The 15,314-nt window shown below is 43.8% G+C and overlaps 1 protein-coding gene across 7 annotated transcripts; it reads left to right on the forward strand.

Moving 5' to 3' along the window:
- Positions 1-291: 291 nt before the first annotated feature.
- On the forward strand, positions 292-14,219 carry LYZL4 (lysozyme like 4). Of its 7 annotated transcripts, none has more exons than XR_012380924.1 (4): positions 292-355; positions 7,699-7,784; positions 9,725-9,790; positions 13,964-14,219. XR_012380924.1 is itself a non-coding variant. In XM_025883604.1 (4 exons), the coding sequence occupies exons 1-4, from the start codon at positions 3,817-3,819 to the stop codon at positions 14,031-14,033; spliced, it is 438 nt and encodes a 145-aa protein (XP_025739389.1). In that variant the 3' UTR covers positions 14,034-14,219. The 7 variants fall into 7 exon arrangements, 1 of the variants encoding a protein (XP_025739389.1); XR_003210484.2 differs by having other exon boundaries at positions 7,699-7,777; XR_012380919.1 differs by having other exon boundaries at positions 316-502.
- Positions 14,220-15,314: the final 1,095 nt, after the last annotated feature.

A 15,314-nucleotide genomic window follows, 5' to 3' on the forward strand; every position in this document is an offset into this window, starting at 1 on the left:
TCCCACAGCTACAAGGCACTTTATTCTGCTAACAACCTGAATGAACAAGGAAATGCGTTTTCCCCTTGAGCGCCCATAAAGGAGCGCGGCGCTGCCAACACCTTGCTTTTAGCCTGGTGAGATTTGTGTCAGAATTCTGATCTATAGAACTTTAAGATAATAAATTTGTGTAGCTTAAGCTGCCAAGTTTGATGTAACTTGGTACAGCAGCAATAGAAAACTAATACAATGAATTGGTGACAGACCCCCTCTCGGCTTCAGAATATTCTGGTGCATAGCAACTGATGTCATAGAAAAGATTCTAGAAGAGCAGGTCATGGAGAAGCACTTGTGGTTTAGAAGATCTTGGGTGAAGGTAAGCGGGTTATCGAGGAAGTGGAATCTGCAGAGTCCAGGGAACTGAGTGCAGGTAGAGCAACTTTCCTGCAAAAGGTCAAAGCTGCTGCAGTGGCTGCCCCTCCCCCAAGGAGGCCCCAAGGCCTGCAGAGGGCCTGGTGAACTGGTAAGCTGGTATACGATGTGCAGGACTGGGAAAGATACGATGATATCCAGGTGCAGGAGACACTCAGCAAATCCATTTCTTGCTTATATGATCACCATTCTGTTGGGAAGAGTTGGCTTTTTCCCATTCATTCATTCATTCATTCATTCAACAGAGACTCACAGAGTCCCTACTATACACCAGGCTCTGTTCTAAGTTCTGGGGATAAAGCAGAGAACAAAACAGACCAGGTTTCTGCATTCCTGGTGTTTACACTCTGGTATGAGAGATAGACAAATAGATGAACAAGGTAATTTCTGAAATGGCCTTATTTTATGAAGAAACTAGAAATGATTTTCTGGGCTGGAGCAGTGATCAGAGAGTCCTATTAGAGATGCTGAGCTTATTTTTGAGCTGAGACCATGACCAGAAAGAGCAAGCTCTGTGGTGGTCGGGGGAGTCATGTTCCAGGCAGAAGAAAGAGCAGGTGCAAAGAACCTGTGGTGGGAATGAGATTGGCATGTTCAAGGAAAAGAAATGTGCAAGGTGAGTGTGGTGGTGTGAATGTGAACAAGGGGGAGAGGCATGAAATCAAACTAGAGAGGTGCTCAGAGGCTAGAGCAGGAAGGGTCTCGTCAGCTAGGTTGAGGAGTTGGGATCTTATTTAAAGTGCCAGGGGAATCTGCTGGAGATGGGTGATGTGACTGGATATATGTTTTTAAAGAGGATTTTCTAGTTACTTTATAGATAATAGGGATGGGGGACAGGAGAGGATTGTGGAGTATCAGAGTATAGCTAGGAACCTCTACAGAAGTCAGAGATGATGGTGATCTGGACTGGGATGATGGCAGAGGAGATGGCGAGAGGTGGATTGGCTTTGGAAGAACAGGGGACAGGGCTCCCAGTGATTTCGCTGCAGGGGAAGAGGGAAGGAGGGAGGACTCAGCATGCCTCTTATGAGTATGTCTGGGAGACAGATATCATCTGAAAATATCGTTTGCTCCGCTGGAAAATGTAAACATGGACTTCTCTTCCAGTATGCATTGGAATTCAGTTATTAAGCTAAGGGCAAGGATGTGTGACCATAGCTCAAAAGACAAGTATCTGCTGGGGATTGAATACTTTGCATATTTAACTCATTTACTTTTCAAATCAACACAATTAGGTGAGTATTATTTTACTCATCATTTAGATGAGGAAACCAAGGCACAGAGAGGCTGAGTAACTGTCTTAGATCACTCCTGGGATTCCTAAAATCCCAGCTATTATGGGGCAAAGTCAGAATTTGGACCCAGGCAATCTGACTCCCAAGTCTGAGTACTTAAATGCTAGGCTAGGCCCTCCTTGACAGTGTATTTGGTATAATGGTGGTGTCTGTAAGTAATCATGTGACTTAAAAGTTTAGACAAATGTTTAAAAATGAAATTCTTCTAATTCAGGAATATACTTATTCATTTCTAATTTTCCCAAGCTAGACATTTAGGTCATTGGTTCTCACCAGGGGACAATTGTGTCTGCCAGCAGATGTTCGGCAATATATGGAGACATTTTTGTCTGTCACAACTGGGGGGGGGAGAAGCTACTGGCATCTAGAGGCCAGGTGTATTCCTAAATAAACTCCAGTGCACAGAAAAGCCCCCAGGACAAAGAATTTTCCAGCCTAAGTGCCAAGGTCAAGAGCCCCTTGTGCAGGTGAATGTAGGCTGGCGGACACGCATGCACCTGTGAATGATGACAAACAGGAGGGTGCAATTAGTTGTCCAATTGATACATATTTTTGTAGTGTTGGGGGCTGTAGGGCATGCCAGGAAGAAGACATGCTATAATTTCCAATTGCACATTCTCGTCTGAGAGATAAGACATGGCATAGAACAGGACAATCACCTGGTAGGTGTTCTGGAAGTGATTCTGAGTGCAGTAGGGGCTCAGAGAGGGAACGTTAATGCAGGATTGCATCAGGTTTCAAGGAGGTGGCACCTGGAGTGGACACCTGAAGATGGAGCAGCGTTTGGGTGGAGAAAGGCATGGTAGGGTGCTGCGGATTGGGAAGAGCCATGTGTGGAGATACTAAGGTAAGAATTAGAAGGAGCATGGGCAGTGGAGTGTGGGGTAGGGAGGTGCGGGGAGGAACAGAGAAGGAGCAACGTGGGAATTCAGAGTTGACTGAATTGATTCCTCCTGATGGAGGGAGGACAGGGTAAGGCCAGATTATAGAGGGCTCAGAAAGCCAAGTGTGGGTTTGCTATCAGGAATAGGAAACTAACAGCTTTCCTAAAATGACATTGTATGCATGCTTTGGGGACATTGAAAACACTACCTGGAGGAGTTGGTCTGGAAGAGTGGAGGCCAAGAGTCTGGACTCAGCTTGCAGTGATGAAGGGGGTTTAGGTAAAGGTGATGAAGGGGGTTTAGGGGATAGAGATGAGGGGTTTTAGAGGATGATGAGGAGGAGGGTTTAGGGGATGACAATGAAGTGGTTTTATTGGAGTGGCGATGAACAGAGTTTAGGTGGTGACAACAGAAACGGAGAAAGAGAAACTCAGGAGTCAATTCTCTGAGCACCCCCCATATGCCCCCCCTTCACAGATGAGAAAGCAGAGGCACCCAGAGGCTAAGGCCTTGTCTGCTGTTGCCAGTGATGACCCCCCTACTACGTGGCAGGTCTGGGCTGGACTGGCGTTTGTCTCCTTGTGTGGACGGCCAGAGAAAACCTCAGCGGAGTTTGATTTGTAGACAATCTGGAGATAAGATTGTGGCCAGGGTGAGAGCACAGCTCTGAATATATTCTAGGGTAAAAGGCAATGGTGGAAAGAATTCAACATGGGAGTAGTGCTTGTGCTCGAGTGGTGGGACCACAGTGAAATTTTCCCTTCTCTGTTTCCCAACACGTACCTAATGGACAAGTTGTACTTTCACAATAAAAGGGAAGAGAGGATTTGAGCTTCTGTATCTAACGTGAAAGAGCAATGAGTGAGAAGAAAATCAAGCAGAAGCCACTGGGTTTTGCTGGAGGGAAAGAGTGTGTGTGGGTGGGTTGACCTTCATGAGAGCAGTTTCCTTAGTAAATGGGGGGTCCAGAAGAGGAGGAGAGGCAGGGTTTCAGGTGTCCTGGGTTTGCAGTGACATGAAGCTGAGGATTAGGGTGGGAAGAAGTATCACGGGTAAGCCAGGCAGAACTACCCTTTTTCTGAACACACTGATTGCACACCCCCACCCCACAGTGCCCTTCTTTTCCTTCAGAGAAACCAGCGTCCCTGGGATCCTGGCAGGATTTCTCTGTGACTCTGCCGGCTCCCCTGGCCATTGTTGCCCTGAGTGACCAGGAGCCTGAGAAGATGAAGGCATTCATGGTTCTCTCCCTCATTGGCTGCCTAGTGGTTCCAAGTGGTGCTGCTGTCATGGGGCACTGTAAGGTGGCTAAGAAGCTCTATGAAGGAGGCCTGGATTATGTTGAGGGCTACAGCCCTTGGAAACTGTGGGTAGGCCCCCCTTAGCCCCCTCTCCTCTCCCCTCCTTTTCCTCTGGCCCCTGCCCCGGCAATTCCTGACTCCGCTGTCCTCCAAGCCACCCACCTCCTGTTCCTTCTTAGGGGTTGCCTGGCTTATTTTGAGAGCAAGTTCAACCCCACGGCCGTCTATGAGAACTTGCCCGGTGGCTACACTGGCTACGGCCTCTTTCAGATCCGCAGCTATGACTGGTGCGACAAGGGCAAGATCCGCAGCCACACGCCCTGCTCCGGGAGGCCCCGCCCCCTCCATCCCACACTGGGGCACAGGGGGCTGCAGCGCAGAGCGCAGAGGCCAGACTTCCGGGGGGCCAGAGTTTCCATGTTTGGAGCAGGGAGGCGGAGGGCCTGGCAGGTGCGGGGCCAGGGAGGCTGAGTGCTTCGCACCAGAGTGTGCAGGCTGTGGGTGGCGGCCAGGGACAGAGTCATGGAGACCTCCATCCAGATGGGCAGGATGAGAGGAGGCAAGGGGGAGGCTGTCAGCATCAGAGCCCACCTGAGCCTGAAGGGTTAGAGCAGAGGGCTCTGTCTGCATTGGCCTCAGCTCACCCGCGCTCGGCCACACACTCTTCTTCAAGGGGAACAGTGACCACTTGGACAGGCACAAGGGGTCACTGGGAGGAGACAGGAGCAGGCCATTCCTAGGGGAGCTTTCCCTGCTGCTCTCAGGGGTCCCCAGTACCCGTGGTCAAGAGGATGCACTGACCCAGGGTTCCCTCATCCTAGCATTCACTGAGCACCCACGATGTGTCACCCTCCTGGAGCTGACATTCTAGTGCTTGCTAAGCGCAGGGTGCTCCTCTAAGCTCTTCATTGGTCTGAATTCATCTAGTCTTCACAGAGACCCCCATGACATGGGCACTGTTATTATCCCATTCTACGAATGGGGAAACTGAGGCCCAGAGAGGGTGAGTACATGCCCAGAGCCACACCATTGTAGGTGGTGGTGTTGAGAGGCAAACCCACGCAGTGTAACTCCTGAGTCAGGAGGGTCTGAGGGCCCAGCACTCTCAGGGTCTCCCTGATGAGCAAAGCTCCCTCCCCCAGGATGAGTGAGGAACATTCCAGAACCTGTGGCTTCTGAGCTGCTTCTTTAGGAGACAGAGTGGAGAGGTCATAGTAGACTTGTAACCTTCTTACATGGTCCAGGAGAAAGCCGCTCAGTGTTGGGCTCCATGCTCAGTCTGGGGAATCCAGAGAGGAGTAAGATGGTTTCCAGATTCAAGGAGAAGCAAAATTGCAAAGTAGGAGGGAAAGGTGCAGAAGACACACAGGAACCCAGTGGGAATCCCAGCTGTTCCCATTACGAGTGAGCTACATGACCTTGTGTAGATCCCTTCCCAAAGCATACTTGTTTTCTCATACTTCTTTCCCTCTTTCTCATACTTCTTTCCTCATCTGTGAAGGGGGGATGACATTAGCTACCTCTTAAGGTTGCTGTGAGCATTAAATGAGATAATGTACGTAAAACACTGTGCAGGGCCCATAGGAACCACGTGATAAAAGTCTAGCAGAGACCAAACATTAAGAACATAATTTAATTACTGTGATAGAACATTCAGTGTTGCCCTGAGCTTCCTGTTAGCCAAGGCAAAAAGAGAAACCCAGTAGGCCCATAATTTATATATCATAAGAAGATAGATTGATTGATGGACTGCCAGAATCTGAGAGAAGAAACAAATAATTATCGGTAATGGAGGTGATACCAAGTGCTGTGATGAAAATAGGGTGGATTAGATATCCTAAAAAACCCTCCCACTAGATAAAATGTAAAAAAATAAATAAATAAATCTGGGGCGCCTGGCTAGCTCAGTCAGTAGAGTGTGTGTCACAACTCGGGTTGTGAGTTGACGCCCATGTTGGGCACAGAGCCTACTTAAAAAAGAAAAAATAAATCCTCCATAATACCTGGCTGAGCTGGCAAGAAAGTAAAATCCCTAAAGACTAAAATGAGAAGCAAGACTCCAGAGAGCTTGAAGCTGATGAGGACCCAGGGGACATCAGGCACAGGTTTGAGGACATTGTGTAGACAGGGCCTGAGCGAGATAAGGAGGTAGATTGGAGAACTCCACCGAAACCCAAGATCCCAGAGAACTGCATTGTCAGCTGAAGGATAAGCTAGAAAATCCTGAAAGCAAAGACATTCTAAATAGAGGGGAAAACAGTCTCCTTGGGAATTTGTCACCACAAGCCAGTAGGACTCACAAGGAAGCACGGCGCCATCAAGAGGTACTAACTAGGCCCTGTGCTAAGTCCTGGGGACAGTTCAAAGGAATTGTATACTGTCCTTGTCCAGCAGGGTGAGGGACAGAGAGAGCACAGGCTTTGAGGCCACACAGAATCTTGGCTTGACATCTTACTAGTTATGTGATCTGAGCCTTAGTTTTCTTATCTGTAAAGTGGAGGTAATAATAGTACTTACCTCACAAGGCTTTTGTGAGTGTTTAGTATACTACAGTGTATATAAAGTGCTGAGCCTGGTGTTGGGTATACTGCCTGGTGTGTGATGAATACAAGTTCATTCAAAGAACTTACAATGTAGCTGGGGATTAGGATGTGCATGTGTGCATGTGAGCATATATGCACGTGTGTATCTATGTATGTGCATATGTATGTTTGTATATATGTATTTGAGTAGAGCTGAATTGAAGTGACATTTTATTCAGACGAGGGGAGAGGGTGCAGTGAGCTAGATGGTCAGTGACAGAGTTTTAAGGACTGTCTTGCTTAGATGAGCAGATCCATGTTGGGAGATGAGCACGAACAAAGTCCAAGAAGAGGAACTGCATATAATTCCCAAGCTGTGGGTATCAGGAGTGGAGCACCCACCTTAAGGGCGGGTGCAAGCTTTGTCTCCTGCCCCTTGGTAGGTCTCTAATGGTGGGGTTGCAGAAGAAGGTAATGGAAGGTGAGGTTGTAGAAATGGAAAGGCATGTTGGGGAAAGGACGGACTAAGCCAAAGATTTGGGGTTCTGTTTTACAGGCAACAAGGGGGCACTGAAGTAATGTTTAAAGGAAAAGCAATCAGACTGGATTAGGAAAAGGGAGAGACTGAAGTGTAGTCAAGAAGGAAGGTATTGCAGTAACCCAGGTGGGAGGTCTCAGCTTCCACATTCAAAGGAGAGAATGGAATGTTGGTCCCTCAGAGGCACCTCTGGGCCATCTTCAATGCTGCGTCTTCTTCCTGGAACACGTCTCCTTCTGTGATCCCTCCACCCCTTTTCCTTACCAACTCTTCTAGATGTCATGTGGCCCAAAAACCTTTCCCTGACCTTTCGAGTCTGAATTGGGTGCCCCCACTCACCACTCACACATCGAACAGCATTTCCCCATCATTTCAGGTATCCTTTGTATTATAATTGTCTACGATTTTATCTCCCCCTTTCAGACTACAGGCTCCAGGAGGACAGGGACAGATTTACTGGGCTCACCACTCTACCTCCACTGCTTTTTACATTGCTTAGCACAGAATATTTGCTATACATATTTTCAATGAAAATATTATTATAAGAATTAAAAGAAAAAAATCAATAGATTTAGTAAAAGATGACCACAAGCTACTATCTCCCAGGGTTGTCTGAAAAAAAATCTAGGGAATCCTTGGAATCACATGGAAGCCTCTCTAATTTGGGCACCCTGTACTTTCCCTAATGTCACTCTGACTTAGCTGCTAAGTTGTGGAGTGTATTGTTCCACTTTATTTTCTCCACAGCTTTACTGAATCCAAATTTGAAGAAGACAATTGAATGTGCCAAGAGAATTGTAAAAGGAAGAGAGGGTATGGGAGCATGGTAAGTGGTACGTTTTTTGAAGTCTATGTTCATGACCTTCACCCATTACCCTTAATCCTAATCTTGGCCTAATCTCAGTCTCTGCACATCTATAGTCTCAAACTAGTGGGATCTTACTAAGCTAAGCAGTAGAACACCACTGGGTTCTACAACCCCAGGTCTCAGAAGGAAGGATGTAATCATCAGACAAATTGCCTTAAGTTGAATATACTTTTTCCTTCTCAAGTATTGTTTAGGGTTATTCAGGAGGCTAGGATGAGCATCCTTGAAGTAAATCTCTCTATATATTTCTGATTATTTCTTTCATCTAAATACTTAGGTTCTTAATGCATGTTGTGAAATGACTCTCTAACAAGTTTGTACTAACTTATATTAAGAGTTTAATAAAATGCCTATTTACTGCACTCTCAATAATTATAAATCTTTGCCATTTGAAAGGTATCTAACAATTTTATCTTCTTTTGCATTTTGTGATATTCCATTAGGGCATTTTCCCATTATGTTTGTTATATATTTATATTATTTTGTGATTTTTTTCCCCCTGCCCTTGTCCTTTGCTTATTTTTAAAATTCAGATGATCATATTCATTTGAAAGAACACCTTATATATTAGGTGTTAGATGTATTAACAGACTGTTACATATTTGTATTTTTTTCATTTCACTGAAGTTAATGTAAGTTGAAATAACAAACATACAACTAGATTATCCATCTTATTTACATATTCTTGGTCACTTATTTGGCACTATATTGAGGCATCTTCTTGATTGTTTTTTTTTAAGATTTTATTTATTTATCTGACAGAGATTGAGAGAGAGAGAGAGCACAAGTAGGGGGAGCAGCAGAGGGAGAGAGAGAAGCAGGCTCTCTGCTGAGCAGGGAGCCCAATGCGGGGCTCGATCTCAGTACCCTGGGATCATGACCTGAGCTGAAGGCAGACGCTTAACCGACTGAGCCACCCAGGTGCCCCGATAGTTACATATTTGTTACCAAAAATAACTGCAACTCTGATTTCTTCTTTAAGCAGATATTTACTTCAGAAAACCATCTAAAACTTACAAGTGTTTGGGCTTGTTTTGACTTCTTTCACTCAATATTTGTTCTTATTGTTGTGTATAGTCCTAATTTGTTTGTTCCCATTGCTGCATAGTATTCCATTATATGGATATATCAATTTATAGATCCATTATTCTGTTGGTGAGCATTTGGGTAGTTTTCACTTTTTTAGTGCTACCATGAACATTCTGTACTTTTCTTTTAGTGAATATATAAATGGATTCACATTGATTATACCACAGAATAAAATCACTGGTCATAGGATATGCATATTTTCAGATTTGGTGTATTTTACCAAACCATTTTTTAAAGAGATTCAATTTACACTTCCATCAGCAGTTGTAGGATTCAGTGGCTCCAAATTATTGTCAGTGCTTGGTATTTTCTAGTTTATTCTTGTGACTGTGTAGTGGTATTGCATTGGGTTTTATTTTGTATTTCCCTGGCAACTAATGAGATTGAGCACTTTTTCAAATGTTTATTGGCCATTTAGATATCCTTTTATGTGAAGTGCCTTTTCAAATCTTTAGTCAGTTTTTCTATTGTATTTATCTTTGTCTTATTAATTCATCAGGAATTATTTATATAGTCTGGGTAAAAGTTTTTGGTTGGATACAAGTACTACAAACATCTTCTTTCATTCTGTGGGTTACTTTTTCACCTTCTTAATGGTGTCTTGATAAAATGAAATTCTTAGTCTTAACACAGTCTAATTTATTATTACTTTCCCTTTATGGTTATTTTTAGTTATTTTAGAGAAATACTTGCCTATTCCTAGGTCATGAGGGTATTCTTCTTAACTTTTTTTTTTCTAAAAGCTTTATTTAATCTTTCACATTTGGCTCTACAATACCTTTTTCTTTCTTTTTCTTACTTTATTGCATTGGCTAGGATCGCCAGTAAATGTTGAATAGAAGTGATGATAGTGGCATCCTTGTCTCATTCCCAATCTCACAGGTAAGAAGTTCAATATTTTATCATTAAGTGTTGTATTTTCTTTAAACTTTCTGAGATACTCTTAATCAGATTGAGCGTTCCAGAAAACATGAAGCCATGTTTTCTTCCGTTTGTTAAAGGTTTTTTTAATCATGAATGGCTATTGAATTTTGGTTATTACACATTTAGTATCTTTGCAATTCTGTGTTAGCCTATCCATCTTTTTTTTTTTTTTAATTCAAATTGTTGCCTTTTTAATCTCTCTTCTCTTCCATGGTTTTCTCCAGAGGTTATGCCTGGTTACATCTTATTGACAATGTCAGTTTTATAAAATTTACTTCTGGATTCTGTAGCATGTTATTCTCCCAGGAATGTTCCTCTGAATTTAATGATGATGCCCCTTTTCCTCTACTAATATTTTCCCATAAGTACCATGTTAGTTTTATTTTTCCTTGAATAAGGACAGATTTACCCATATTTAGCATTTGCCAAATAGACAGGTTATGTGACTTTTTCTTGTTTCAGCTCACTGTTACTTTGGTAATGGTCAGACTCCCTTCAAATGTCCATCTGGACATAGACTGATGTGCAAGTCTCCTGACCGAATTTCCACTTTGGAGATTTTCCTGATATGTGTATCTAGTTCTCTCTCATAGGCTGAGCCAGTGGAGTACATGAAAACCCTTCATTCCCAGCATGCACTTCTACCACCTCCACTGATATCGTTTATCATGGTGGGCCTCTGCTATCCAGTAGACACTGTCTCACCACCAATTTCCACCTTCTTTTGCCTTTTCCACACCCTCTTATCCCACATTTCATAATTGACTCCTTGGTTGTTGCAGGATATTGTAGTCACCAGTTAGATCTAGAAACAATGTCATATTTCTCCAGTTTCAGATTGTATATCTTAATATTTTTGCTATTAGGGTTGATCCTGTAATCAATGTGTCCTCCCACAAAAGTTGTTAACAAATCATTAACGTATTTTAAATAGAGGGTATCTTACAATAGAGGAAATCCTTTAATGACAGCTATAATTTCTTTACTTCTTTGGTATGTAAGCTTTGTATGTTTACATAAACATCATCATTTAATCCTCACAAATCCTTATGCCATAAGTATACAATGAGGAAGTGGAGGCATAGAGAGGTGTACAACAAGTTATCCATGGCCACAGTGTTGAAATTAATTCTAGATCTGTGCTCTTCTGGGCCTCAGCTTTCACAAGTCACTCGAAGAGATGAGGATGGTTGGCCTGGGAAATCTGGGCTCTGGTTGTGTGGAAGGCAACCAAAGGACCCTGTACAGTTCTTCTGTGGTGACAAATGCAGGGCTTCCAAACAGTCAGTGAGTGCAGGAGGGGCAGAACTGCAGGGAATTCATTTTGCCAGTGGGAGTCTTGAGTGGTATTTCTTACAGTGACCCCTGGGTCCTGTAGGCAGTGGAGAGCTCATTCAAGAACTGGCAACAAGAAGTGTGTCAATCTCAGAGGTCAGCTTTTCGTTGTTGCTTTTTTGTCTTTTTCTGTGCCTTTTGGTGCTAAGTTCAGTCAAAGATATTTGTCTGTTTTTCTTGCCTCTATATCTCCAGCATCTTGCTCTGTGCCTGGCATATAGTAGGTACTCCCTAAATGTTTGCTGCAAAGTCAAAGCTGCATTTGGGCTGTTACCTAGAAGCCATTAAAATTTTTTAAAATTTATTATTTATTATTTCTCAAAATAAAAATAATACATATGTGTTTAAAAATGAAAATCAAAAAATAAACTTCTTGTTCTTGTCAGCAGCCTCCTGAAGGTCACCACTATTAATATGGCTTGTAAATCAGAGAAGAATATGTATATTGAGAATGAGAAAAATATTTTAAAATACATGTGAGGGGTGCCTGGTTGGCTCATTTAGTTAAGTGTCTGCCCTTGGCTCAGGTCATGGTCTCGGGGTCTTGGGATCAAGCCCCAGATCAGGCTCTCTGCTCAGCGGGGAGTCTGCTTGTCCCTCTCCCTCTGCCCCACCCCCTGCTTGTGCGCTCTCTCTCTCTCAAATAAATAAATAAAATCTTTAAAATAAAATAAAATACACATGAAATCCCAACATACACACTGACCTGAACCTAACTTTTTTCACTCATTAATAGAGCTTGCAAATCTTGGCATATCATACCTAGAGGTCTCTGCCCTCTGGATGCTGCAGGTAATTATCTGCCAGTCCCCTACTGATGAACATTTAGATTGTTTCCATTTGCTGGACTATTGGGTGCATTTAAATGTTAGTAGAGAAATTGCTAAACTGGCATTCAGAGAGGGGGCACCTCCAGATACCCTGCGTGACTGGGCCTGTGTTCTAGACTGTTTATATAGAGCAATCAAATTTGTGCAGTTTTTGGAAATTGAGACTTATAAAATGATGCCATTCTATTTTGCTTTGTATTTTTTTTTAACATTTCATTTAGTTGTTTGAGAGAGAGAGAGAGAAAGCGCATGATTGTGGGGGGAGAGGCAGAGGGAGAAAGAGAAGCAAGCTCCCCACTGAGCAGGGAGCCCCATGCAGGGCTCGATCCCAGGACCCCGGGATCATGACCTGAGCCGAAGGCAGACGCTTAACGACTGAGCCATCCAGGCGCCCCTGCTTTGCATTTTTAAACTACAAAGAAGTTGAGCATCTTTTCATGTGTTTTTTGGCCATTTTTCTCTGAACTGATTATTTATATTCTTAGCCCATTTTCTATTGAGATGACAATGTTTTCTTTTGTTTTTATTGATTTTAGATGTGTCCTTTATAAATTAGGGTTATTAGAACTTTGTCCGTGATATCTATGTGAACTACTTTTTTTCAGGTTTGCTATTTGTATTTTGGCTTTGTTTATAGTATTTTCATCATGTAGGAGTTTTACATTTTCACAGAATCAGATCCCTCGATATTTTGTTTCATGGCTCCTGAATTTATATGAAACTACATTCCAAGTTTGTAAAGAAATGAAGCCATGTTTTCTTCTGTATTAGAACAGTGCTTAGCACAAAACAAGCCCTATATTAAGTTTTTATTAATAAATTAGAAAATAGAATTTTCACAGTTTTATGTTTTTATACTTAAATTGTTGGCCTTCTTGGAGTTTATTTTAGTACAAAAGTGAGGCAGGGATCCAGCTTTATATTTTTCAAATGGTTAATCAGTGTTCTTATACCACTTATTCATTAATCCATTTTCCTCACTCATTTAGTAGATTCATTTTAAAGTGGGAGTCCCCTTACTAATGTATCTTCCCAGGGTTTAAAATATCTTTCATACAGTCTCTACTCTTCAATTAATTGGAAGCATGGTTGGCTCTCTAGGGTGAGCACTAACGAGCTAAAATCATCTTTATTGTACAGCACTAAGTAGAGATATGCTGGACCAGGCCGATTAAAGCCTTTTCACTTGCTCAGGACTCCCAGCAAAGTGAACTCTTATTAAACTAATAAGCACCCACGTCTTTTCAAAGCTCAGATCAAACAGCTCTGCAGAGTTGAGGCAGACAGGAAGGGAAAAGACCAAGAGCCTGCATGCCCACAGGATTCCCTTCTGCAGTGTCTGCTCCAGGCTGTGGAGAGCCCTGCAATTCTGAAAATATGTATGTGTGTGTTTTCCCTGCTGCTTTATAGCTGTGAGGGGCACGAGAAGAAAAGGTTGGAGAAACTCAGTCTAGCTGGCCTAGGCAGGGTTGAAGAGCTAGGGGTGGAGCATGTGCATGGGAAAGTGATAGAGGCCCTCGTTCAAGGTCAAGGATTCCTATTTCAGACAAGGGTCTGCCAAGGACTCACCATCTCAGCCTGAGCAAGTCACGGAATTTCTCTGATGCTCACTTCAGAGAAGTTAAGAGTACTTCTCTTGGTGGGCTGGGGGACAGCCTCCCAGTTCATGGTGTGGGATTTATGGAAAGAAGGGGAGAGGTGGGAACAGGAGAATTTGGGGGGCTCCAGAATTCATGCTAGGATGTGCCGGAGTTAGCAAGAGGGTCATACTCGAGATGCACCAAATCCTTCAGAAACATGCCTGCAGCCATCGGGATGGTGAGTTCAAATGCCTCAAGGGCCAGGCTGGGGTATAAATGGGCCGGGACGGCGGGGGTCGGGGGAGAGGTTATGGAACCCTGCCCATCCTGAGCTCAGACACTGGGGAGCCCCCTCTTGTTCACTCTCCCTGCTTTCCTCTCTGCAGGCCCTCCTGGTCCCTGAATTGCCGGTTCGTGGACAATCTGGCATGGTGGTTGGATGGATGCAGACTCTAGCTGCAGGGGCAGCCCTCACAACACTCTCCAGTGGCACCTTCCACATGAAGATGCTTTCCTGTTTGCTGCCTTCACTCGACCCGGTTGATTATCTCATTGCTTGACAGCTCCAGATGGAAAAGGACAAAAATTTGCTTCAAACGTGGGTGCAGAACGCAGAATAAACCAGCTACTTACCAACCTGGACCCCGGGTCTCCACTTGTCTTATTATGCTATGATCATTACTAGCATAACCATGGAGGATCTGAAGGAAGGAAACTATCTGGAAAATAAGATGTGTCCATGATTGTCAATATCAAGCAGGGAAGGGAAGAAAAGATACAGTGGAAGAAAAGAGGGGTCAAAGGCAAGCAGGGCCACCAGTCCCAGGCTGTGTCCCTGCTGGGACACGCAGGTGGAAGTAAGACCACAAAATCCTCCTTGTACTTCTATGGAGAGAGTCACGTGACAGTTGCTCTTTTCTTTGTTTTTAATAAAAAGTTAAGTTTTAAAAAATTACCAATAGCATGTACTTGCATTAGAGAAACTGAAAAATACAGAAATGTTAAAAAGGAAAAAAAAAAGTCCTCCCATGATCTTAGCTCCCAAAAGTAATTACTATCATGCTTTGGTTGCATTCCCTTTGGGTTTTTCTTCCTGAAGAGGGTTTTTTTTTTCTTTTTAAAAAGATTTTATTATTTATTTGAGAGAGAAAGAGAGAGAGCAAGTACAAGCAGAAGGAGCATCAGAGGGACAGGGAGAAGCAGACTCCCTGCTATGCAGGGAGCCCGACCCGGGTACTCGATCCCAGGACCCTGAGATCACAACCTGAGCCGAAGGCTCAACCGACTGAGCTGCCCAGGTGCCCCTCTTCTTTATCAATAATACTCTGATAATGTTATAGATAGAGTTTGGTACCTTGGGTTTTAGAAAGAAAAATAAATCTTTGCGCTATGTGGATTGCGATTTTAAACAGGAAAGGGGCTTATTTCTGAAGCTTAGAGGCTTACAGAATCCTTGCATGGGATGGAGCAGCAGGGGCCAGCCTGGGCTTCCAGGGCATCCTGCCCGAGCCCTGGGAGCAGAAGCAGCAGCAGAGGTACCTGCTCGTCGGGAGCCAGGTCACCTGCCGGAACCCAAACGTGGAGAGCACAGTCCCTAACGATTCAGCCTTGCATGGGAGGGAAAGAACTGGAGTGGCATCGAGAGAGGCTGTCTGCAGCACGGGCTTCACCATGTGTGTCAGAGGTTCTTCCAAATGAAATCTTAGTCCCGGTTAATATTCCACTGTATGAATGCAC

This window comes from Callorhinus ursinus, unplaced genomic scaffold, assembly GCF_003265705.2.
Source record: "Callorhinus ursinus isolate GAN/ISIS: 27379988/994484 unplaced genomic scaffold, GSC_fseal_2.0 scaffold1, whole genome shotgun sequence".
In the NCBI taxonomy this organism is placed as follows: domain Eukaryota; kingdom Metazoa; phylum Chordata; class Mammalia; order Carnivora; family Otariidae; genus Callorhinus; species Callorhinus ursinus.